Source organism: Poecile atricapillus, chromosome 5, assembly GCF_030490865.1.
Source record: "Poecile atricapillus isolate bPoeAtr1 chromosome 5, bPoeAtr1.hap1, whole genome shotgun sequence".
Classification (NCBI taxonomy): Eukaryota; Metazoa; Chordata; class Aves; order Passeriformes; family Paridae; genus Poecile; species Poecile atricapillus.
The window spans coordinates 38,547,760-38,571,015 of NC_081253.1; the positions used below are offsets into that span (position 1 = coordinate 38,547,760).

The following is a 23,256-nucleotide window of genomic DNA, read 5'->3' on the forward strand; positions in this document are numbered from 1 at the left end:
TTAATTTTGCTGCAGAGCTCAGTGCAGCTGGGTGTGTGACCTGGCTTTTGGCAACTGCTGTGTCTCAGGGTAGCGCAGAACAGCCCGAGCCTGCTCCTGAATCCACGCTCGGCACTCCTGCAGGAAGTTATACTTCTAATCTCAGAGCACAGGCTGCTGGAAAGAGGAAAGGCTGGGTTTAACCTAAAACTTTAGGATAAACAGTTTGCCCTCAGACTGATTGATGAGAGGGTAGGAGGATGTTGGGGACCAGAGGAACAAAACATGAAGCCAGCAGAACACCAACAGAACACGAAGGACACCTGGCCTGTCACGGGACTGATGTGGTCAGCAGGAGCAGGGAGGTGATGGGCACTGGTGAGGCTGCTCCAAGTGCTGTGTCCAGTTCTTCTCCTCAAAGTATTCTGGAAGCCAGACCAAACAATTCCAGCCACTGCTTTGGTAAGTCCTCTGTTGTGCCTGGAGAAGTTAAAGTTTGCCACGTGCCTTATTTTGCCGGGATGTTCCAACATTGGCAAGTAAAAGTTGTTACTGAACCTCCCAAGAATTCTGTTGTTTCTGCACCACCCAGAGTAAATCAAACTACCCTCCCTAAACCTGCTAAGCAGGAATTAGAGAAGTCCAGGAAAAAAAGAATACAGAATGACAAGTCCCTTTTTCCACCTGCAGTGTTCTGATACATTTTCCCCCAAGCCTCTTCTCCCTGAGCTGGGCTTACCCAGAACAGCCCCTCTTTCCATTTTCATCAGAACTGCAATCCTAGCAGCACATCCAGAAACCCATCCCTTCAGAAAAGTAAACATTCCATAGCTGAAGAAATTCTCCTAGTTCTTTATGTCCTTTTTCTCAAATGGATACAGTTCAGCAGGATGCATGAGCCATGTGCAGCCACTGTGGCTCCCTGCTGGAGCATCAGGTTCTCCTCATCACACATCACCACACCAGATTCTGCTTCTCCTAAAGGTCCTCAGAAAAACACATCTCCCAGAATATCGGACTTCCAAGATATTTCAGGACAAGCCAAACCCCGGGTTAGGGTCTCACAGCTGTGAGTTTACACTTGCACAGCTCTCTCCTGAAATTCCAGCCCTTCCCAAGGAGTTAGTGGTGCAATTCCTGCTGTTCTATGATTCTCTTACGTGGTGTTTCCAACATCCTTCCTTCCTCCACACCCAGGGCCAGCCTGGATGGGGCTTGGAGCAACCTGGAATAGTGGAAGGTGTCCCTGCCCTGGCAGGGGATGAAACAAGATGAGCTTTAAAATCCCTTTCAACCCAAACCATTCCATGATTTCATGATCCTTTTCACATGAAAGGATCTGCATGGTGTTAAATAAAAAGCTGTTCTCCCCTTCCTACCTCTTTTAAACATACCCTAATTTAGGCATGTTGTCTTGGTTAACGCTTTATTTATATCTGAGAAAACAGTCTGCCAAACATTCCTCCTTCTCTGAATTCCTGATAAATATAATTCATTTAATCCAGTCAGAAAAAAAATTAAAAAAAAAATAAAATCAGCATTTCCAAGAATAGCTTTCTGTGTAAACATTATAGACTATGGCTAAATAAATATTATACAGGATTTAACAAACTACAGACTCAATCAAATGAAATTTAAAATATTTCATCAGCTCTTGAAAGTGGGCAGCTACAGCGGTGGTGCAGATCAGGCCTGGTTTTGCCAAGCTTAAGATTAAAATGACTTTTGCTTGCCTGGATGTCAGCACAAAGTCCTCTGTTATTTCACATCTCAGCAGTGATAAGTAATCTGTCCTGTTTTCAATAGAAATTTTAAGCCTGCTTGTTTTTGAAACAGAAAGTCTCTGGGAAGAAAGAAGCATGCTAAATAATTTGGCTTCCATTGGCTGCAGTCATACTAACAATGAAATCACTGCCTTTCAGAGCCCAAAACACGCTTGCCATGTTTAGTCCAAGTTTAACAGCGTGCCCAGGTGTCGTGTCAGAAATAAACATAACCAAAATTATACAAACTCATCTGGCCCTGAATGTAAAACCTCCTGTCCACTTCAGATTTTCTTTATCTTCCTAAAAGGTGTTACATGTAAATATATTTCTAAAGATATATTATATAAATCTCTAAACCAACCATTTTCAGTAGTTTTTCAACAGGGCCTCCTACTACAAATGCTTTGTTTGAATGCATATGACAATTACTTTAATTGGCAAAGCCATTGGAGTGAGTCAGAGAGTAGGGAAGCTTTAATGAATGCAATATATTTTGCTTACTTGTTCCTTTTTTTTTTTTTTTTTGTGCCTAATTTAGGAATTCAGCCATATAATTGATGTGGCTATCACCATTTGTGTACAGTGGAACCTCTATTAATACAATTATCATTTGGGGGGTTGGAACTGGATGGGCTTTAAGGTGCTTCCAACCCAAACCATTCCATGATTTTATGATTCACAAGATAAGAAACCTGTTTAAAATCTATTCTTCCAGACAAATTATATTGAGGAAATAAAGCAAGGACATAGATCAACCCTATAGCAAACTTTTAAATGCAGTTTGGATCACAGTGGAATCGTATCATAGAATCACAGAATGATTTGGGTTGGAAGAGACCTTAAAGATGATCTCATTCCCCCCCTTGCCATGGGCAGGGACACCTTCCACCTGAAGAATAATAGTTGTAAGTAAAGAATGAGACCCCAGCTGCTCTGATAATAAATTAGTTTAGTCTACGTGCCTGTGTAATCTAAATGTACCAAAAAAATCATTTCACTTTCACTGCTGGTTAAAATAAGTGACTGTTACAGTTACTTCCTTGAAAAATATTTGGAAATAAAGCTTCTCCCCCAGAGAAGCAAATTGTAAAGGTACTGGGGAAAAAAAAAATGCTGCACAACCGGTCCATCTTTTGAAATCTTACAATTATGGGCAATCCTGGCTGTGGCAGAACATTTCCTGAAGCCCCATAAAACCACAGAGCATGTGCTTCAGCTCTGCTCTTCCAGGCCTACGACAAGAAGCTGTCCTAAATTAAGTATCCAGCAGTAAAAGCTGCAGTAAATCTACCTCTCAGGCATAATAGGGACGTTAGCTTTCCGACGTGGAGTGAAATGAAATGTATTTATTTCACTGCCACCAAGTCTCTTTCCCTCCTAATGGAACAATTGAGGAGCAGTTAGTTCCACAGCAGGGCCTCCTCCTCCTCCTCTGTGAGGAAGAGCAGCCCTGAGTGTGCTCAGCCAGCCTGCACACAACCTCCAAGTGCTTTATAATGAACAATAAAGGCTCTGCTGGGGAGCTGAACTGGCACTAGGGCTGGGCTTTCCAGCCAGGAAAGGGATCCCAGCCATCAAAGTCCCGACTTGGGAAGGGAAAATGGACGGAGTTTCATGGAATCCTGGAGTGCTTTGGTTGAAATGGGCTTTAAAGATCATCCAGCTCCACCCCCTGCCATGGGCAGGGACACCTTCCACTATCCCAGGTTGCTCCAAGCCCCATCCAGCCTGGCCTTGGACACTTCCAGGGATCCAGGGGCAGCCGCAGCTGCTCTGGGCACCCTGTGCAGGACCTCAGCATCCTCACAGGGAACAATTCCTTCCTGACATCCAATCTAAACCTACTCTCTGTCAGTTTGAAGCCATTCCCCCTTGTCCTGTCACTCCAGGCCCTCTCCAGCTTCCTTGTAACCCCTTCAGATACTGGAAGGGGCTCTGAGCTTTCCAGACAACCTTCTCTTCTCCAGGCTGAACATCCCCAACTCCCTCACCCTGTCTCCAAATGGGAGCTTCTCCAGTCCCCTTATCACCCACATGGCTTACCTGGGAGATGTAGGAAATGTCTTCTCCCTTCTACTGGTGCATTGTCCCCTTCCCTAAAACCTAAATTCTTTTGGGGAATGAGTAGAGAACAGAACAGAAGAATCTTATCAGCACACTGGTGACTGATGAGTTGGAATAAAATTCTCTTTTAGACAAATGTCCATTTTGCCTTATTAATTTAAACAAGGATTTTAAAGACAAAGCCCATCAAACATTAGATAAGCCTTTTAAGTTAATGGACCATGTAGTCCTATTTTTCCCACAAACTCGGGAATCTTCATATTATGTCCTATTTTTACAGCAACATCAATTATTAATATGTATACTTTTGCTGACAGAGGACCACACTAAAAATGTGAGTTTCGTTATCCAGTTCTGGGTCATTAACTGTGAAAAGCTTGTAAATATAATGGTTTATTCACATGGGAAGCCTTCATTAAGATGCATTATTCTACAACTGATGTGGCAGCATTGCATTATCAAGTTCACTGTCTCCATCTAATATTTGTAATTTGTTTCTAAATGAGTTGCGGTTTGTAGGGCAAGTTAACAAATTTGAATTTCACATGGCCAGAGAAATTTCTTAAAGATGGGAAAATGCTTCCTCCCCTAAGGAAAAGCTATTTATTAGCATCTTCCTGGAGAATGCCTCCCTTTGATTCAGAAGCAGGAACATTAGAGGCGCTGAGAGAAGGGATGTTAGAAATAAATTGGCTTTTGTCTTCCCTCCATGCACATTAGAGGGCTATGGAAGCACACTCAGGATAACCTCAGAGCTCCACAAAAGCCATGTGGAAACATGGAAAGCTCTTCCATGGTTCTGTAAGGCGTAGGCTGGCCAGCAGGGAAGCATTCCTGCTGGAGCTGTTGGAATTCATCCTCTCTCTTGGCACCCTCAAGCCATTTTACTTCCTATTCCCTCTTGCATCTTCAGATGGCCAAAGCTTTTTTAGACCCATTTTCTTCTGAGTTCTGCTCCCTGACAAGAGAACAGAACCTCCAGCAGGGCTGTTGGAGAGATTCTGTCTCCTTTTGTCTCCTTCTGAAGGCCCAAGAGCACCTGAAGATAAACACAAGGTTGTGCAGTTCCTCATTCCTGAGACAGGGTTAGGAATGTGTTAAACTCTGAAGCTGGTGAGGTTTAGGGTGACACATACTTCTGTGATTAGGTCAAGAACACTGTGGACAAAATAAAACAAGTTTAACAGAGCAGCTTTCTTCAGCTGCAAAGCTGGAAGGAATCACCTATGCTATTCATAGCTTATTTTATTTTTTTCAAATGTTTTAATAGTCTAAAACATTTTATAACATCATTTAGTCAACAGAAGAAAAGCATTTTCTATGAAAATTCTTGACAAATGGTAGAGAACAGTTCCATCCTCTGGACATCTTGTTACATCTCTTCAGCAGCTCCTGCTGCTCCAGTATCTATATTTAGGTTATGTTGCTAAATTCCCTTCCACATTTAGTTTTGTCTACTTCATCTTCTTATTCCCTCCCTACTTTATCAATTAATTCACTTCCTTGAGTATCCACACACTTGGATCTGTTCTTATAGTCCAAGGAAGCTGTTTTTAAGATAATCCATATTTCACTTGTTATCCCACGTACACATCAATTCTTTTGATGTGTCCTCATCCTTGTTTTTCTCAAGTCCATTCATTTATGTTTACATGACTGCATTGACTTCAAAGTGACAGAGCAGAAAGTCAAGCCAGCTGTACATTCACCTGTGCTGTTTTATTTAACAATCAAGTGCCCGTGGTGTGACGTCCTGGCTGCCAGGCAGCGCTTTTCTCCTCCTTCTCCTCTCCCAGAACAGGAGCCAGCCTTACGTTCCTGCCACGTGCTGGCCTCCTGCTCTTCCCCCATGAACAGGGCACGCTGTGTCTGTTCCACATTAGCCAGATGCTCCTTCAGGCCTCATTTATCACAGCCAGCTGTGCTCTTCATCTCCTGCACCCCTCGCCCACTGCAGCTGGAGCGCGTTGCTGCCAAACAAGAAACCAGGAGGAGAATACAGCCTTAGCAACTTGCCCTGTTCTCTTTGATGCCTTTCTTTAGGGAAATATTGAAGGTGAATGGCTGGAGTCTCGTCCTAGATGTAATTCTCATTTCTTCTCTTTTCTTGTAGTAAAACAGACTCTGGAAAAGAAAATATAAAAAAAATTACAAAGAGTAAATACAACAGAGCTTCTCATAAGCTGTTCTGCAGGTTTATGTCTGTACTTGAGCCTTGGTGCTGAGTACAGCTCATAAACTCCTGTTAGGAGATGTATTGATAACTGAATGGTGCTCAGACAGGGAGCTGCACAAATATTTACTCAGGGCTCGGCTGGGTCTTGCCAAGCAGCACATATCCCATGGCCTCGTGGTTATCTGAGCCAGCTGGTTCAGGGCTGCCTGGATTGTGTCCACAGCAGCTTCATGACTCTGGGCTCAAGGAGAGATATGGGCTGTAGGAAATCTCTTTTTGAGATAAGAATCTCCTGATCTTACACTGGCACCTCCCTGCCAGTTTACACAGCTCTCACCTCACCTGGGACTGGTGAAAGGGAGGCTGAATAAATTCACAGTGGGAGGAGCTGCTCATCCAAGGCTCCCTCAAGATGCGGTGGAGAACAGCTCAGAGGAGCTCCAAAGGTTCTGGCATGGCAGGGAAGGCTCTGCTGCCTGTGCTGGTGCTCCCACGTTGGTCTGGTCCCACTGTCCACCATTCCCCTTGCTGTGGCACCAGCCCTCAGCTGCTCCTTGGCTGGCTGATCCACCTCTTTCCAGTGGGAAATGAGTAACTTGAGGAGGTGGGAGGAGAGGAAAAGACAAAATAGATGATTTTCCACTTTTTTAGGGAGCTGAACTGGCTTGTGCGGGGTCAGGTGAGTGCCAGAGCCTGAGCAGAAGGAGGGAGGGATGATGCACCCAGCAGTTCAATAAACTTCCCAGCACCAATAAACTGCTCACATTTCACCTTTAAATGTTCAGGCTGTGCTGGAGAGGAGCCTTTCTCTCTCTCCATCAGCCACAGGTGAGCCTCCCTAAAGCTGCAGGTATCCTCATGCCCATCTGATGGGAATTTCTCAGGAATCCCCTGGGGATTGCTGTAGGGACACAAATAGAGGAGCTGGTTTTGGATCTCAGTCTAGAAAACAGGCCCTGTTTTCTCTCTGGGCTCCTCTGGTTTTCCAAAGCAGCCCCTGAGAGAGCAGCATCACATCTGGCTGTCCTGGGCTTCATTTAACATCAGCAAGGCAGACAATGGTGAAACACAAATAAACACTGTTAATAGTAGCTGTGTTGTACTTATAAATAGGTGCTGGTGAGGGGGAAGATTGGAAACACTTGACTTCCCTGAAAACTGGGAATTGAGCAAAGGTAACATCTCAGGGTAAAAGGCAGCGCTTGGGGTCACATATTCAGGAAGGGAACATGTGCAGCCACCTTTCAAAACCACACTGCTGCTCTTATTTCCTCCTGAATATTTTCTCCCTGGTGGCCTTGACCGATTCCTGCAGCACAGTGTGAGTCACACATCCCAGATGCAGGGGAGGCAGTAAATTGCTTTCCTGAATGGGGCCTCTGTGCTTGCTTTGGACACTGTGGGATCCCTCTGGGTGCTCGCTGAAACCCAATTTGCTTGGCACTTATTAGTGATTTTTGGAACCTGGTGGAAGCATGGAAAAACAGGGAATAGCAGATCTTAAATATGAGCTGGCCAAAGCTTTGACAGAGCTTTTTGTCTTCACGGGAGGCCTCTGGAATTAGGACTTGGAGCACACCAGAAAATACATCACCAGAGCAAGAAGAATGCATTACTGAATTAGTCTGAGATGTGCCAGTTAAGGACAACTTTTATATGCTCTGAGCATAGGGCCAGAACAAAATTACATTAGGTTTTTTTTTATGCAAACCAAGCTTTTGTTCACATATGCTGCCACCTATCTCAGTCAATAACTTTGAAAAGTAATAAAATCATAGAACAAAACCAGATTGTTGTATTTTCTCCTCTTTTCCTTTAATTTGCCATACACCATCAGACAATATGACTAATAATTCTCAAGTGCATGAAAAAAATATAAATTGTTCTAGAATTTAAAAAAAAAAAAAAAAGCTTAAACCACAACCTAAAACCACAAATCTAGTTCACAAGTTAATTTTAAAATAGATTTTTTTTCTACATTTACAAGGTAGCAATATCTCATAAAACACTGGGACCATCATAACTTTATCAATGATTGCAAAATGAAAAACACAAAGTTGCAGCCCACCCACACAGTTGGGTTTTTTCATGCTTCTGTATTTGAATACCAGAAAGACTTTCATTTTTTCTCCCTCACACTACATATGTAAAATCAATCACAGAGTAGAAATTATTCTAAGACTTGAAACTGGCTGAGAAGCCCTTCTTTCCAAGGTTATCAAATCATGGGAAACTTTGGGAGCTGTGATTTTTGTTATATTGTTTTTGGGTGTTTATTCCTTTTTGTTGTTGTTGCTCCTCAAGGGAAGTTGATTTCCTAAAGGAATCTGACCAGCTGCAACAAAATACCAGGAAACCACTGACCAAGCAGTGCATATAAAAATTTCAGTGCACAAATTAAAAACAATACTGGCTAATTAAAAAGCATCAATGGGAAGTCCAGACATTTGAAAATTCAATTAAAAAATTCTCTGGCACCCTTCTGACATGGATAAAGCTGGCATTTGCAGAACAGCAGCTTTCTCACCTGTCTCATTGAGATGCTGGGATCCCACGCTGCAAAGGTTGTTTTTGTGCATTGCAATGTTGTTAATTAATGCTGAAATAGCAACAATAGGCCATTGTGTGCATCCAGGCACTCTTTATGAGCACAGGGGTTTGTGTTTTTTTCCTGGCTTCCTGCAAGTAAATTAAGGCTTAAGCTCAGATTCACTGTCAACCTGGCATTCCAGTAAATATTAAGTTTCTTTTCATTCATGCTTTTTATTTTCTCCTCTTGTTTTCAGAGCCTGCCTCCTGAATTGGAGGCAATAAGCAGTTTGCAGAAAGCAAATGTTCTGCAAGGTGAAGTCCAGGAAAGAGAGGACTTAGACTTCAGGCCAGAGCTGAGGAAAACAGAGGGGCCCCACATCAAGGAAACCCTCCAGGACCAGATCACCCAGTGCTTCCTCGAGTGCCGGTGAGCAGAAACACTTACCCCTTAATCAGTCCATTTGCCTCAAAGAGCCTGATTTTGAGTTCCTATAAACTGCAAAATCCATCTTTAAGGCAGTGGTGCCAGTCCCAGAGGAGGAGTGAGTTCTGCAAAGCCCAAATCCTGAGCTGGAGGATTCCTGACTGGGGGGAGCAGAGCAGGCATTGCTCCTGGCAGGGGTCAGAGGTGCTACTGCAGTCCCTGGCTGGGGATCAGCCCCACACACATTTGAGTGGGACACCTTCACTTTGCACATTACCTTGGGCTCAGTCTTTGGAATTATAAGCAGCACACTCTCAACTTCAGGAGCAGGGACTTTTCTCCCTGTCTGAATAGATAAGGTTTAAGAGAGAGAACTCACTCTTCCATGAGATGGAAGTACCATTATTTGCCATAGCAAATCACATCACGTCACTGGGGCTGCCATCCTGCTGCTGGTATTATCCAGCAGCCCACATGAATCTGAAGCACTTTTGTTCTTGAGGCCTGACCTTCAAGGCACTCCTCCAAATGTAACTTTACTCGAGCAGTGCTGCTGATCTCAGTGAAACTTCACGTCTCAGTAGAGTTAAGCACATACTTACACACTTTTAAACCCAGTGCTGACACCTCTGCTTCTCTCAGGAAGTTTACTTCAGCCAAAGAAGTTTTGAGACTGGCAGTTCTGACACTGAAAACCCTTGTCCTAAGGAATATAGGCAGCTTTTATAATTTTATGGGATTTACCCCATCTAGAGGATTAGTGTGTAAAAGTAAATTGGGAAGCAGCAACCAAAACTTCCAGGAGTTGGCAGCAAGGTTTCGTTTGCTCTGCAAACTGTTTTTGTGTCTTGAGCTGCTCAGTGATGTTACAGGGCTCGTATTTGTCTTGTGGACCAGTGTCATGGCCATTAATCTTTCAGTGTTTGCTCAGGGTACTGGACTTGCCTTCAGCGTGAGTTTCCAGCTGGAAACACAAATGCATTCTGCTGAAATCCTGCCCTGTTTGTTCCTTGACTCCTTCAGTCAGGTTTGGGCAGCTGTGCTACAGTGAAGTGTTTGTTAAAAAAGAAAGAATGATCAAAAACAGAACTCACTGGTCTACCACAACCTATTGCTCTTCTCTCTCGTACTTTTGCCTCTTACAGACTGTCAAGACTCCAGCATATTTTACTCTCCTTTAGAAAGAGCTGCTGGTTTTACAAACCTCAGTTATTGCAGAGCACTTTCCCATTCCCTAAATCAACCCTCTCCCAGGGCCTGCTCTGCTCACTCCTTGAGCTGCCATTTCCTGCCATTCCCCACAGCTCCCAGCATGTTCTGAGCTACAGAAAGATCTTATTCCCTTTGCTTAATATTCCTCACCTAATAGTCATTCTCCACCATAGGTCAATCGTGTCCAATTAACTTGGCTGTGGAGCTGGGGGAGAACTCCCTGAAATACTGCAGGAACCAATGGCAATGTTTCTGTAGCAGATTAGCAGGGAACAGGCAATCTCCCAGAGAACCAGGCTGAGCCATAAACCTCTTTAAAGACATTATGAGACACTATTAAAAGTTAAATCTGGTCCACAGAGACGCTTAACAGCAGAGCCAACCAGCAGCCTAACCTATCCAAAGGATCATTTGAGGAAGCTGAAGCCACGGTTCAGTGGAGGGAGGTGGAGAGGGATGGCTGAGAGGGCAGTTCATCAAAACTCCTGCTGCCTAATGCAGGGGAGCCCTCAGTCCCATGTACCTGTCTAAGGTGGAATGTAAAGTGCTGAGCTTTCTTTTTGTAGCCCTTACAAGTGGAATGGGACTTCCTTGCTATGTTTGTATCTCAGCTTTAGGTGAGACTCAAGACACCATCAGCATAACCTGATTAAACAAGCTATAAGGCATCCTCAGCTACCTTGTTCTGGTCTGCCTAGTCAGGTTCAGTAGTCTTGAATCTCATCTAGATTTGAAAATTAACAAAGATTAAAGCAGATGTTGGAATATAAGCACCACATTAACTGATCTTGGATGGCTTTATGGATAATCCTGAGCAAGGGATTATTTTAGATGAGACTAAGATACACCCACAGGGTGCTTAGAGATAAGCCTCGAGTCAGGCTTGCTCTGCTGCATTTGAGACAGGGTGAGAAAACAGCTCCCTTCTTTGGGAGTACTCATACAATAACCCACCCATCTGAAACAATACTGTATTTTAACCACTTTAACCATTTGCTATCAAAATGGTCTGATTAGGCTTAAAACTGCTATTCTGCAGTGTGTCACATTGCCTCAGGCAGTTCTGTGGTCTGCCTGAGAGCAGGGTCATTGCTGGTGACAGAGGGACAGCTTGTTGCACACTTGTTGCAGTCAGTGTTTGACCAGAGAAGCCCAGAAAGGTTTGGGCTGGAAGGGACCTTAAAGCTCATCTCATTCCAACCCCTGCCACGGGCAGGGACAGTTTCCATTAAGCCTTGTTGCTCCAAGCCCCATCATACTCCCTGTTACTCTCTTCTTTTAACTGAACTATCTGTCATGATCCCTAAAAAATCAGTAGTGCACGGTTCAGCCAAGAGCAGACAGCTCTCATTGATAAAAGCTCTTTTGGTGATTTAGCAGATGAAATTCTGCCCCCAGTGAAGGCAGTGGGAGAGCTGCCATCAGCTCCAGCACAGGCTGGACATGGCCCAGTGCTGGAGGTCATTTGAATCTGGCTGAGTGAGGCGGTGATTTACGGAGCTGAGAGGAATCAGAGCGAGCTGCCCGCAGTCCTGCTCCTCACAGCAGGACTCTAAGTGACCACAATCACTTTCCCCACAGACACATCCAAAATAGGTTTAAAAACAACAAAAAAAATCACTGTATTTCTCCACAAGGGGAGTGTGTGTGTGTGTGTTCTGCAGAGCCAGGCTTTCCTGCCAGAGAACTGGGAGCTGTGTCCTGCTCAACAGAGGGCCAGGCCTGAAGTGTCAGGGTTTGCATTAATTATTACCTGCCAGGATATATTTTGGCTCTCCCCTAAGCCAGTCTGCGAGATCAACAGCTAAATGTAGCTTATAAATTATTCTTCAGCTAGGTTTTTTGACAGTTTACCATTTTCCATAGTCTATTAAATAAACAGATAAAGGGGAACAAAGATTATTTTGAATAAATTTTGCTGTGTGGAGTAGAAAATAAACCCAAACTTCCATATTTTATCCTTCCCTCTGAAAAGACTGTGATAAAAAATACAATTAGCAGGTATTGTCTTTCAGCACAGCTACTCTTAGATTACAAAAGCAATGAGCACATATTAAATTTCTCAGCTTGTAAGAACTGCTGTAAATATTTATCGTTTTCATTGCACAAGGGAACAGCTTCAGTCATTTCAAGACCCAAACCAGTTTCTTAGGAACAGAGGTTATATAAAAGCCAAGGAAAGCAAAACCCAAAGGAACAGGCTAAATGAAATTGTTCCAGTTGCTTATATCAGCCCTGCTGCAGAGAAGATAAAATAATTTTGATGTAATTGCATTTTTCAGCCTTACCATCCATACTTCAGTTTACCTGGGTTGACTTCTGTGGAGCTGCTCTTTTTTGGCTTGCAAATTATTCCCAAAAAGCCTTCCAGATTTCCATGTGGCCTTGTCCAGCCATAGTAGAAAATAAAGATAATTGGTTTGGAAAGCTTTGTGAAGAATCATCATGCAGTTTACCTACAGACCTGCCCTTCTTTTATTTTTTTATTTTTTTTTCCAAGAGCGGGAATACAAATGATCCAAAATTAGCAATTGCTGTGATTATATAGATCTGAGTCTGGATGATAATCATTTGAGTCCCACACATTCCATCCGTTCAATTAATAACAGAGTTTCATATTAAGATACAGCAGAGCTGGGGTTTTACCTTCAATTTCCTTCACTGTTCCAAACCAAACCCATTTTTCTGTCATTTCACATTTAGGTTTTTGCACTGAATATGCAAAGCCAGTTGTTCTCTTCTCAACTCTTTACCCACTGTGAATAAACCAGTTCCCAAATAACAAGTCATCCCTAAAATGAATTTCAAAAAGGGATGGGCAGAAAAGGGGAGAAGGATCCCTTTATTATCCAGAGAAATACAGCAGTATCTTTGTCTAAGGCAAGTCTTTTCTGACAGAAATCAATACAAAGGATGAGAAATCAAGATGAGGTTTTTATTACCAGAGATGGCCTCCAGAATCACAGGGGAGAGCCTCATGCATGGGCTCTGCTGTGATGTGCCTCATGCCCTCGAGCTGTAACAAATTACTCCATGAATTTCTTGCAGGATTTATCCACCACTGCTCGGAGCTCTGGGGAGCATTTCATCAGTGGCATCGCTGACCTAATAACAGGGGATCTAAGTAATAGCAACTTTTATGGGGGCTATGTGTTATTCCCACAGATTTGGGGATTGGCTTTCGGGAGGGAGGAGGCGGCGAGGGGTAAATGTGCTTTCATAATAGGTTTACACTTTACTGATTAGCTTTGAATGATCTTCTTGCTCTGCCTGCTGACTTGAGTACTGGCAGAAAAGGAATTGGCCAAGCTTCATGGTGAGTGAATGAGACTCCTCCCGAAGCAGGGGGGGTTCCTGTGCTTTATTTATTCATTTTGAACATTCCTGACAGCCAGCCCAGGCTTTGATGCAGAGGAAAAGAGAAAGAAATAGGAAGTGATGGTGTTATGTTTCCCTTCTTTCCCCAGCCTGTTTTGTGGAGCTGAGTTTACTGCCAATACTCCTGTTCCTGGGGCTCCCTGGGCAGCAGGAGATGGGGAAGGGGGAGGCAGGAGGGAGATGAATGGAGAGAGAGGTTTTTGCATTGAATCCCCACAGAACAGGGGAAGCGTTCATTCATGTCAGGCACTGCCCGTATCACGTTTCACACACCCTCCACTCTGCTTTTTCTGGAGTCCGTGGTGAAGCTGCCAGGCAATCCCTCAGCAGTGAAGCCTGGCCAACAGGACAGAGAGGGATGGCACCTCAGCAGTGCCAGCAGCAGCACCCCCTTCGCTCTGGTTCAGAGGAATCGTGTCCGAATCCATCCGGGCTCGCGTTGCTTTCCTGCCCCATCTGGCTCACCTCAACCTGCCAGCAGTGCTCCCCAAGCTGCCCAGAGCGTGGATTGCAGCCTCCACACAATGTGGCAGCCACTCATGGAACAGCTGATGGGAACATTGCTTCAAAGGCAGGTTTGGAGCCGTGAGCTACTCCAGCAGACAGTTGTCCAAGAGCAAGCAGCAGCCTGAAGATCCTTGGAACACAACCAGAGACATCACCAGCCCCCTGATCACAGGCCTTCTTCCATACAGTGTCCTGTTAGTCTGGAAAAACCATTCCCTTCTGCTCTGCCACTCCTGTAGGGGCATTCCTGCTGTAGGAGCCTATCCAAAAAATGCCTCTTTGGTATTTGGCACTTGATATTCAGCACAGAGAGGAGTTTCTGCCCACAGGAGCCATCTGCAGATGGGTGAAGAACCATTCTCTTTTTACTTAATGGAAACTGTCATTACTTGTTTTCCCTGTCATCATTAAGGGATTGTCACACACTCACAAACCACTTGCACGTGACATTACACTCGGGAGCAGAAGTTACCAGCTAGGATCAGCTGTGAGCTTGTGGTAAAAATCAGGATATGGGGATAAATAAGTGGTTGTCTGCTAATTCCAGCAGATGAGGATGAGCTGAACTAAATTAGAAAGGGATCTGTACCTGCACCATATTTTTTCCTGTCCTCACATGGAGTTGAATATATCTTCCCTTACCCACATGTACTTTGTGCAGTTTACACAAACCAAATTCTTCTGGGAATAGCACAGAACAAGTTGATTCTCCTTCTGAATCCCTCTGCAGGGTTATGTCTCTTATCCAAATCTTCTAGCTCTCCTCAGGAGAGTGAAGACAAGCTCTGAGTTATGGAAATGAAGATCTGAAAGAGGATGGCACAGCCTTGGGTGTTCTCTGCCCAAACACTTGGTCTTCCTGCAAATGTGAAGAAGCATTATTAGCAGAGGCAATGTCTGGGGAGCTTTTCTATCAGTAGTTTCACCTCTGTTTTCTGACAGAGCCAGCAATCCCAGGTTTTGCCAAGGCAGTAATCTCTGCATCCCAACAATCAGTGCTGGTGCAGAGTGCTCCCTGAGTGCCTCTCTGCCCTGCCAAAAGGCATTTCTGCAGGGACAGCTTCCATTTAACATCCCTGTCCCTGAACATGGCTCAGCCTGCTCCCAGATTCTGGGAGTTTCAAAATCCAGCAGGAACAACCCAGCAAAGCCTGTCCAGGACCCAGGATAAAAATGCTGGCAGGCAGAGCGTGCAGAGCTCCTCGCTGCAAGCAGCCGTGGCAGTGACTCGAAGTACATCTGTGGGAACTGAAATCCTGCCTTTGGGCTCCCGGCTGAGACAACCTCCAAGACTGATTAATTAACATAATTAGGAGCTGTAAACATTAATGGGTAATGTTCAAGCCTTTCCTAACACGTTCTTAAAAGCTTCCACTGAGTACTTATCTGTTGACTAATTTTGGCAGGCATCTTTAGGGCTGGAGGGAGCAAGGGAATGGAATGCAAATGCACCACTGGCTCACGGGAGGAGTGAACCAAAGCAAATAACCCACCGGGTTCCTTTAATAAAGGGAAAATAAGTTATCAGAAACAAGAGAATTGTTTGTTTATGGCGGGGGAGAGTGGAGCCAACAGCTCTGCAACCTGTCTTCCCATCAATTGAAATCAGCTACCTAACCTGAAAGCCATTTAAAACAAAACAACAACAAAAAGCCCCACTCAGGCCTTTGTTGCTTATAGGAACACCAGGCTGTCATCTTTTTAGAAGTGTGAACCCCCCCTAATTCCAAAGGAGGCACAGCTGTTATGAAGTCCACCTGCAGTTAATCTCCTTTACTGGGTGTCCATGCATTTACAGGAGGCAGGGGACACTTCTGGAAGCTTCTGTGCAGCGGCAGGAGCTGCCTCCTTCAGCGCAAGCTGGGAATTTACGAGCGCGCTGACATTAATGGAGGCGGCTCCATGGCTCTGGGGGGACCAGCCTGAAACCCCTGGGTTCATCTGTTTCCCACACACAGATAAATCTTGGTGGCAGGTATCTGAAACAGCAAGGCCACTTGAACCCTGGTGTCACACCTCCAGAGAGGCATTGATAAAATCACCAATTCTGCTTTCTAAATCTCCACAAACTCCAAAACAACGTTGTCTTTCCAGTGTGACACTTTGATTTGTGATTGCCACCTCTGTGCAGTGATGGAAAACACATGCAAATCCTGGATTTTGCTCATCCAACTATCCAAATTTCTAAGGAATTTAAAGAAGATTCTTAAAATCGAGCAAAATTGAGTTCCCCAAGGGGTTTTCAACATGCTCCTGAACTCTTTGTTTAATCACCAAGTGCACCAATGCTGCACATAAGCACATCTTCACCAGCTTTCCAAACACTGTGATTCCTTTGCAGATAGACACTCAGGTATCTCAGATCACAAAGTCCTTGGGGATCTGCCCTGACTGATCTCTCCTTTCCCTGAGATGTTTTTATACACTGAGAAGAGGGTCAGGTCCTGATGTTATTTAATTGTCCTCATCCTAAGCAGACTCCCATTGACTTCCAAGGGTATTCATAAAATAAAACATTGTTGATTTTGAGCCTTTTCCAAGGCTGTTACAGCCAGGCAGAATCACAGAGTCTTGTTCTCCAAGCAGTTCACCAATGCAAAATCAGGGAGAAAACATTTCAGTGCTGTGGCTTTCTGCCTGTGATGGGGTTTTTTTCCTCAGCATCTTTTGCAGGAATGCTCAGAACTTCAAGCATTTGTGAGGTGATATTCACCTGTCCATCAGGCAGGATTTACCCTGCACTCCTCTTGCCACACTTGCACATAAATTATGCAGAAGCAACATCAAAAGCTCATTCAGATCTCAACATCAGCAAAGCCACGAGCACGGTTCCACAGGCAAGGCTCTCCTCCTCCACTTTTCTCCTCCACCTGTCTGCTCCCAAATCACTTTGACCAAAAAGGCTTTATCTTTTCCCTACCCCATTCCTGCCCCAGTTTCTGTCTCTGTAGTTTTCAGCTGTAGACCAAAGGCAAGATTGTCCTCAGCCTGTGTGAATTTTCACAGGGATAGCAGAGACATTTCTGTTCCAAAAGGCACAAGGACCAAAGAGAAAGATAAAACTCCTTGTTCCAAATCCTGTGAGCAAAAAGATGGGTCCAATTAGACATTTTTGTTTATTTAGTGTAATTATTATGCCTTTGACTGTATTGATCCATTCTTACAGACCTGCCCATCCTCACCACTGCTCTGTAGGATAACTCCAGGCTTCCCAATTTTTTGGTTTGTAGCACTCCAGAAGCAAAACTGACCATTGCAACAAATTGAGGCTAGATTCCCTTTTCTGCCTTCTTCAAATGGCTTCGAGCAACCCACAGATACCCACAGTCCACTGACCTTGAGGCTAAGCCTCCTGCTTAGAATTAAAGCTCCTAAAAATATTCCTTCCTTTATACATCTAAAAGTCTGGAATCAGCTAAAGTAAATAGCATTAGTCTGAGCTGGCCCATTTGCACACAAGAAAAATAAAATCTGGTAACTAATTAGTTCATTTTCCTAAAGCACTTCATAACCACCTCCATAATACTTAGGAATTAAAAGTCTGAAAATGCAAAGTGTTCCCGACCTAAGGCAGCAGCCCCCTCCCTGTGATTCCCAAGGACACCTCCCAAACATTAGGTTTGTTTGTTGTCATAGATACACAGGAACAAACATCGGTGGCACCTAGGGACTCACACTTGCCAGCAGCTTGTTAAAATACAGCTCTGCATGCCTGAAAGGCAGGATTGGGCTTTCTTTTTTTTTCTGGAAAATCCTGCAGGCTGTGCCCGTTCAGTGGGTGTTCAGTTGCTGTCTGTCCTCCTCTATTCCTTTCTCAAGCAGAGTCCTGACACAGCAGGCCAGGTTTCTGGAGGCAGGAAAGAGCAGTGGGGTGTTTAAAACTGATAACTGGGGCCAGATGTTCACCTTGGAGCTGGCTTCACTTTCAGGAATCCAGCTGGATACCTACTAGGCTTGGCCCAGGGGAGCCTGCTCTGCCATCTGATCTGATCTGATCTGGTCTGGGGTTAAGCAGCAGAGCGTGGTCCTAATTAGAGGGAGAGATGGAAAGGGAAGAGGGAAGAGGGAAGAGGGAAGAGGGAAGAGGGAAGAGGGAAGAGGGAAGAGGGAAGAGGGAAGAGGGAAGAGGGAAGAGGGAAGAGGGAAGAGGGAAGAGGGAAGAGGGAAGAGGGAAGAGGGAAGAGGGAAGAGGGAAGAGGGAAGAGGGAAGAGGGAAGAGGGAAGGGAAGGGAAGGGAAGGGAAGGGAAGGGAAGGGAAGGAAAGGAAAGGAAAGGAAAGGAAAGGAAAGGAAAGGAAAGGAAAGGAAAGGAAAGGAAAGGAAAGGAAAGGAAAGGAAAGGAAAGGAAAGGAAAGGAAAGGAAAGGAAAGGAAAGGAAAGGAAAGGAAAGGAAAGGAAAGGAAAGGAAAGGAAAGGAAAGAAAAGAAAAGAAAAGAAAAGAAAAGAAAAGAAAAGAAAAGAAAAGAAAAGAAAAGAAAAGAAAAGAAAAGAAAAGAAAAGAAAAGAAAAGAAAAGAAAAGAAAAGAAAAGAAAAGAAAAGAAAAGAAAAGAAAAGAAAAGAAAAGAAAAGAAAAGAAAAGAAGAAAGAATCCCAAGGGGAAGGGGAAGAGAACCAGCCTAGCTATTATTTCACTCCACTGTGATAGGGAGAGGTGTCTTCTCCAGCAAGTTAATACAGAGCAGGAAGAAGAAGCAATTTTCCCCACTTCCCCATTTCCAACAAGCAAAGATCTGCTGGGATACAGAAACAAGAAACAGGCAAAGAAAAAAGAGCCAGGAGTCCCACTGGTGCCTGGTAGAAGCACTGAAGAGCCAGTGGCTGGCAGAGGAGAGGTGTTTAATGGATATTCTGGGAAGAGAAAGACTAAGGAAAAGCTCAGAACTAAGAAGAATAAAAATGAGCACGAAGCACAGAGCAGTGGCTCCCAAGCTACAGCCCTTGCTCCACAGATGGATCTCTTTGGAGAAGCAAGCAGAAAAAGTGGTGGAAAAGGCATTTTCAGCCTTGGCTCTGTAGAATGCAAAGAAGAAAGGAGGCGAGTGGGGTAAAAAAGAACCGTGGCATGGACTGACACAAGCAGAGCAAAGGGATAGCAGAAGCAGTCATGAGGAGCTAGAGAGGCAGAATCAGAAGAAAAGGGATGAAAGAGGCATAAAACTGGGGAAAAAACCCTATGAGTTACCATTTTGATAAATAGGCACAGTTAGGACCAAAGCCTGACAGAAAATATGAAGTGTTTCCAAGGTAAAGACAAAAGAACAGTTCCCAAATGTCTATGGCAGCAAGTTCAGGTGAATATATTAAAAAAGACTTGATTGCCAAGAGGCCAGATTTGACTTGGAGAAGATGAAGGAATCAATTGGCTGGGAATGTGGCTGTGGATGACAGCCTGTTACCCTTTCTCCCAAGAGAAGAAGGATATGTTCAATTCCAAAATCCAGTTGTTTCCCTGTTTTCACTGGCAGGGGGTTTTTCCAAGTTTGCACCCTGGGGACCACAGCAGTGGAATGTCTGATGGATTATAAGGCTGATTCAGGGCACTGTGGCTCCAGTGTGCCAACAGGATTATTTAACAGGCTGCTGGCAAGTTCCTGAAGTGAATTCCAAACAAATTCCACACACAGGAGACTGCACCATATAGCAGAGAAAATTCCAGGCTTACACTGCAAATCAGGGGAGCTGAGGGGGAAGGAGGATACAGGCAACAGGAGCAGGTTATCCCCTAAAGCTCAAGATCTCCTTGGTGGAATAGCTGGAACAGGCTCTAGGTGACAGCAGAACACTGACTGCAATCCCAGGGCTGGGAAATGTGGCAAGGACACCTGAGACAAAGCCTTTTTTTAATTTTTTATTTGATTATTTCCCTGGGGAGCAGCAGGCTGCTCCTTTGTTAGGTGGGCAGTGTGGGTTGGTGAGCACCTAAGGAAGCTCTTCCCAGGGCAAAATTCACACTAAAGCCACTCTATCCAAATCTGCACTCACATTCAGGGCTGAAAAGGTTTGATGATGGTATTTCTGTGGGCAGAGCAAGAACTTGCCTGAAACCTGAGTCTCATCCATTCCTTCCAGAGCCAATGTGTTTCAGTTTTACTGGGAATTTCAGCACGGGGGAGATTAGTCAGACTCCATCAAGCAGGTTGTTTTTATTATCCAGGTCAGAGTCCAGGGCTTTCAAGTCATGCTGCATTTCAGCCCTGTGCAGAGACAACAGAAATTCTAATTATTTATAGTAATTTACTCTAAAAACACCCAGCTATTATGGTTTGTGTGCTGTGTCAGGCAGACTTAGGATCATCCTAGGCTGAATAAAAGACATTTAATACCATATTAGGGAGTTTACTGAGTTTTCTTAGGCTCTACTTGTGCAAAATAACTATTTCAACAGTAATAATAAGTACATCAGTAAGATCTTGTGCCAAATACAAATTTGTCTGAATTTCCCCATCCCTGAAAGTGTTCAAGGCCAAGCTGGGCAGGGCTTGGAGCAACCTGGGATAGTGGAAAGTGTCCCTGCCTGGGGCATGGAATGAGATGAACTTTAAGACCCCTCCAACCCAAACTATTCCTTGATTCCATGACTTGAGCAAAGGGTGTAGAGCCATAAAAAAGCTGGTTCAGTATTTCCTGAGACATTTATGGAATACCAGGAAACTGCCTGGCCCTGAAATCTGTTCCAATACTCCCCTCTCTCTTCCCAGAGCCCCTTACTGACTCAGTAATCCTTTGGTGGCTTGGAAAGGAAGTTTACTCTCTTGCTTTGTGCTCCCCATGACACTGGGAAAACAGCTCTTCCCAGATTCAGGGTTTTTGTTGGTTTTTTTTTTTGGAAAGCAGCTCTAATCCAGCAACCAGTTCTGAAGATGGTGTTTTAAAGCATGGCTGTAAGCTACAGGCTGCAGTCTGTGTAGCTGCAGGAGTTCTCAAAGCATTCCAAGTCAAAACACAATTGTTCCAAGTGAACAAGAGAGTGAATTCCAGAACCGGAGTTGTGCCATGTGCTTACACGTGCTTCCCATCACCAGCTCAGCTCTCAGGGCTGCTGCAGAGGGGGTAACTCTCTGCCCAAAATATCCTTCCACCTCCATCCCCTCCTGGGAAACATCTAACAGTGGGTTTGCTCCTGTTTGTTGCAAGGCTGGCGCTTTGGGAAGCCTGGGAGCGAAGGTGGGAGCGGCTGATTGCGGCCTCTCCCACGTGTGTGCCTGCATTCCCTTCCTGTCCACGCCAAATCTTCCCATCCTTTGCCTGAGGGAGCTCTGCTATCCTGCAATAAGGCCATTCCAGACAACTGATCCTCTGGAGAGGCCTGTGAAGCAACACAGTCACATCTCCAGGCCTGGAAAACAAGACAAAAGAGCCCTAAGATTGAGCAAAGCTGCCCTGCAGGGCTCACCTCCCAACTGTGCTTCCCACCTCACCTTGCCTGTTCCACCACTTTGGGGAAATCACCTGTGGTTGGGCTTCCTGCTGCTTCCAAGAGCTCCAAATTCCCAGAGAATATCCCCTATATCCCTGCTTCTCCAGCCTCTTTGCCACATTGCCAGCAACTCTTCAGCAGGACCGGCCCCATCTACCAAAGAAATTATTTAAAAGCACATTATTAAGCCATCATTTAAATTACCAATAATAAGAAAGCTGCACTTTGTGCCTATTTTTGATTAAATCTGAGTGTATCCCGCTGAGTAACATGCAGAAGGATTCAGTCATTTGGAGAGGCAAAAAGTATTCAACTCTATCAGTCTGCACAATTCCAGCCAGTTTTGGGAGGCTATAGATCATGCACCAGAGCCACGCCAAACAGGTACAGAACACTCCAGTTTTCCTCTCCCAAAACTGAAAAGGTGAGAGTTAAGGAACTTGGCATCTCCAGGCATTGCAGTGTGTTTCTTGGACTGCAGAGGCAACTGGGGTTTTGAGCTAAAACTCCTGATGAATGGCTGCTCTTAATACCATGCCTGGCTTAGAGCTGAACTCATCTGGAATGTTTCTCCTTGTCTTTTCCCACACTTTTTAAATGCCAGAGTAGAGGTTCTAAATTATTTTTCTTTCTAGTTATTAGAAAGAATAACTCTTTGGTTATTAGCATTGACCAGAAGTTTAAACATCTCTAATTTTATAGATGGATTCTGCAATATTCTCACTTTTTCCCTGGTTTTACACTCTTTGTACACCTGATGGGGATTTCTTCCAATAAGGCTGCACAAGCCAACTGGGATGAACATGGGAAAATCAAGCACTGTGACTGCTTTCATCTGCATGAAATTGCCTCAGATTTATCATTAAATAGTTCATGTGTGCTTTCACATAAAGCACAGAGAACCAGATGGACAAGGCACTGGGGGTCCTGGTGGACAAGAAGCTGAGCCATGGGTGCTCCCTAGGGGACAAGAAGGGCGATGGGATCCTGGGGTGCATCAGGAAGAGAATTCCCAGCAGGTCAGGGGGGATCCTGCCCCTCTGCTCAGCCCCCTGGAGCGCTGTATCCAGCTCTGGGCTACTCAGAAGCTCCTGGAGGGGGTCCAGCAGAGGCTGCAGAGGTGATGAAGGGATTGGAGCATCTCTGAGGAGAAAGGCTGAGGGAGCTGGGGCTCCTCAAGAGGAGCCACAGCTGAGAGGGGACCTCTGTAATGTGTATAAATATCCAAAGGGTGGGTGCCAGAGCATGGACCAGGCTCTGCTCCATGGGCCCAGCAATGGGACACGAGGAACAGGCAGATGCCGATGCCCAGGAGTTCCACCTGAACAGGAGGCAGAAAATCTTTCCTTGACAGTGACCAAGCAGTGAACAGAGAGTCCAGAGAGGGTGTGGAGTCTCCCTCAGTGGGGATATTTCACAATCCTGTGCTCTGTGGCCCCTTCCAACCTGGAAGAATCCCATTCTGGGATTTCTGAAAAAGAAAGCAGTGTCTGGTTACATTCTTAAAAACTTCAGAATGCACTGTTTTCAGCTTCTCCTTTCCCACTGATGTTTTCCTGCTGCATCACAAGTGCTTTTCAAGGCAGTTCAGGCTGAGCTGCAAATAGTGATTCCAGTTTTAAATGAATTCTCAAGACACTCTCCCAAGCAGTAATGCAATGCCTCAGGAACCTGAGCACTCTGCTCTTTGGAACTCCTCAAGTTAAATCATGGGCAGGCAGCAGGTCAGGGACACAGTGATCCATGAGTGGGACAGCCATGACACAGTGGCTGAAGAGCATTTTAATCCAGAGAGGCAAAA

At 44.8% G+C, this 23,256-nt stretch overlaps 1 protein-coding gene across 1 annotated transcript in view; it reads left to right on the top strand.

Moving 5' to 3' along the window:
- IQCA1 (IQ motif containing with AAA domain 1) overlaps positions 1-23,256 on the top strand; it is a 97,838-nt gene that overhangs the window by 20,059 nt on the left and 54,523 nt on the right. Inside the window, exon 6 of the mRNA XM_058839899.1 lies at positions 8,772-8,944. Within this exon, the coding sequence (XP_058695882.1) occupies positions 8,772-8,944 (173 nt within the window). The remainder of the gene's footprint in view (positions 1-8,771; positions 8,945-23,256) is intronic.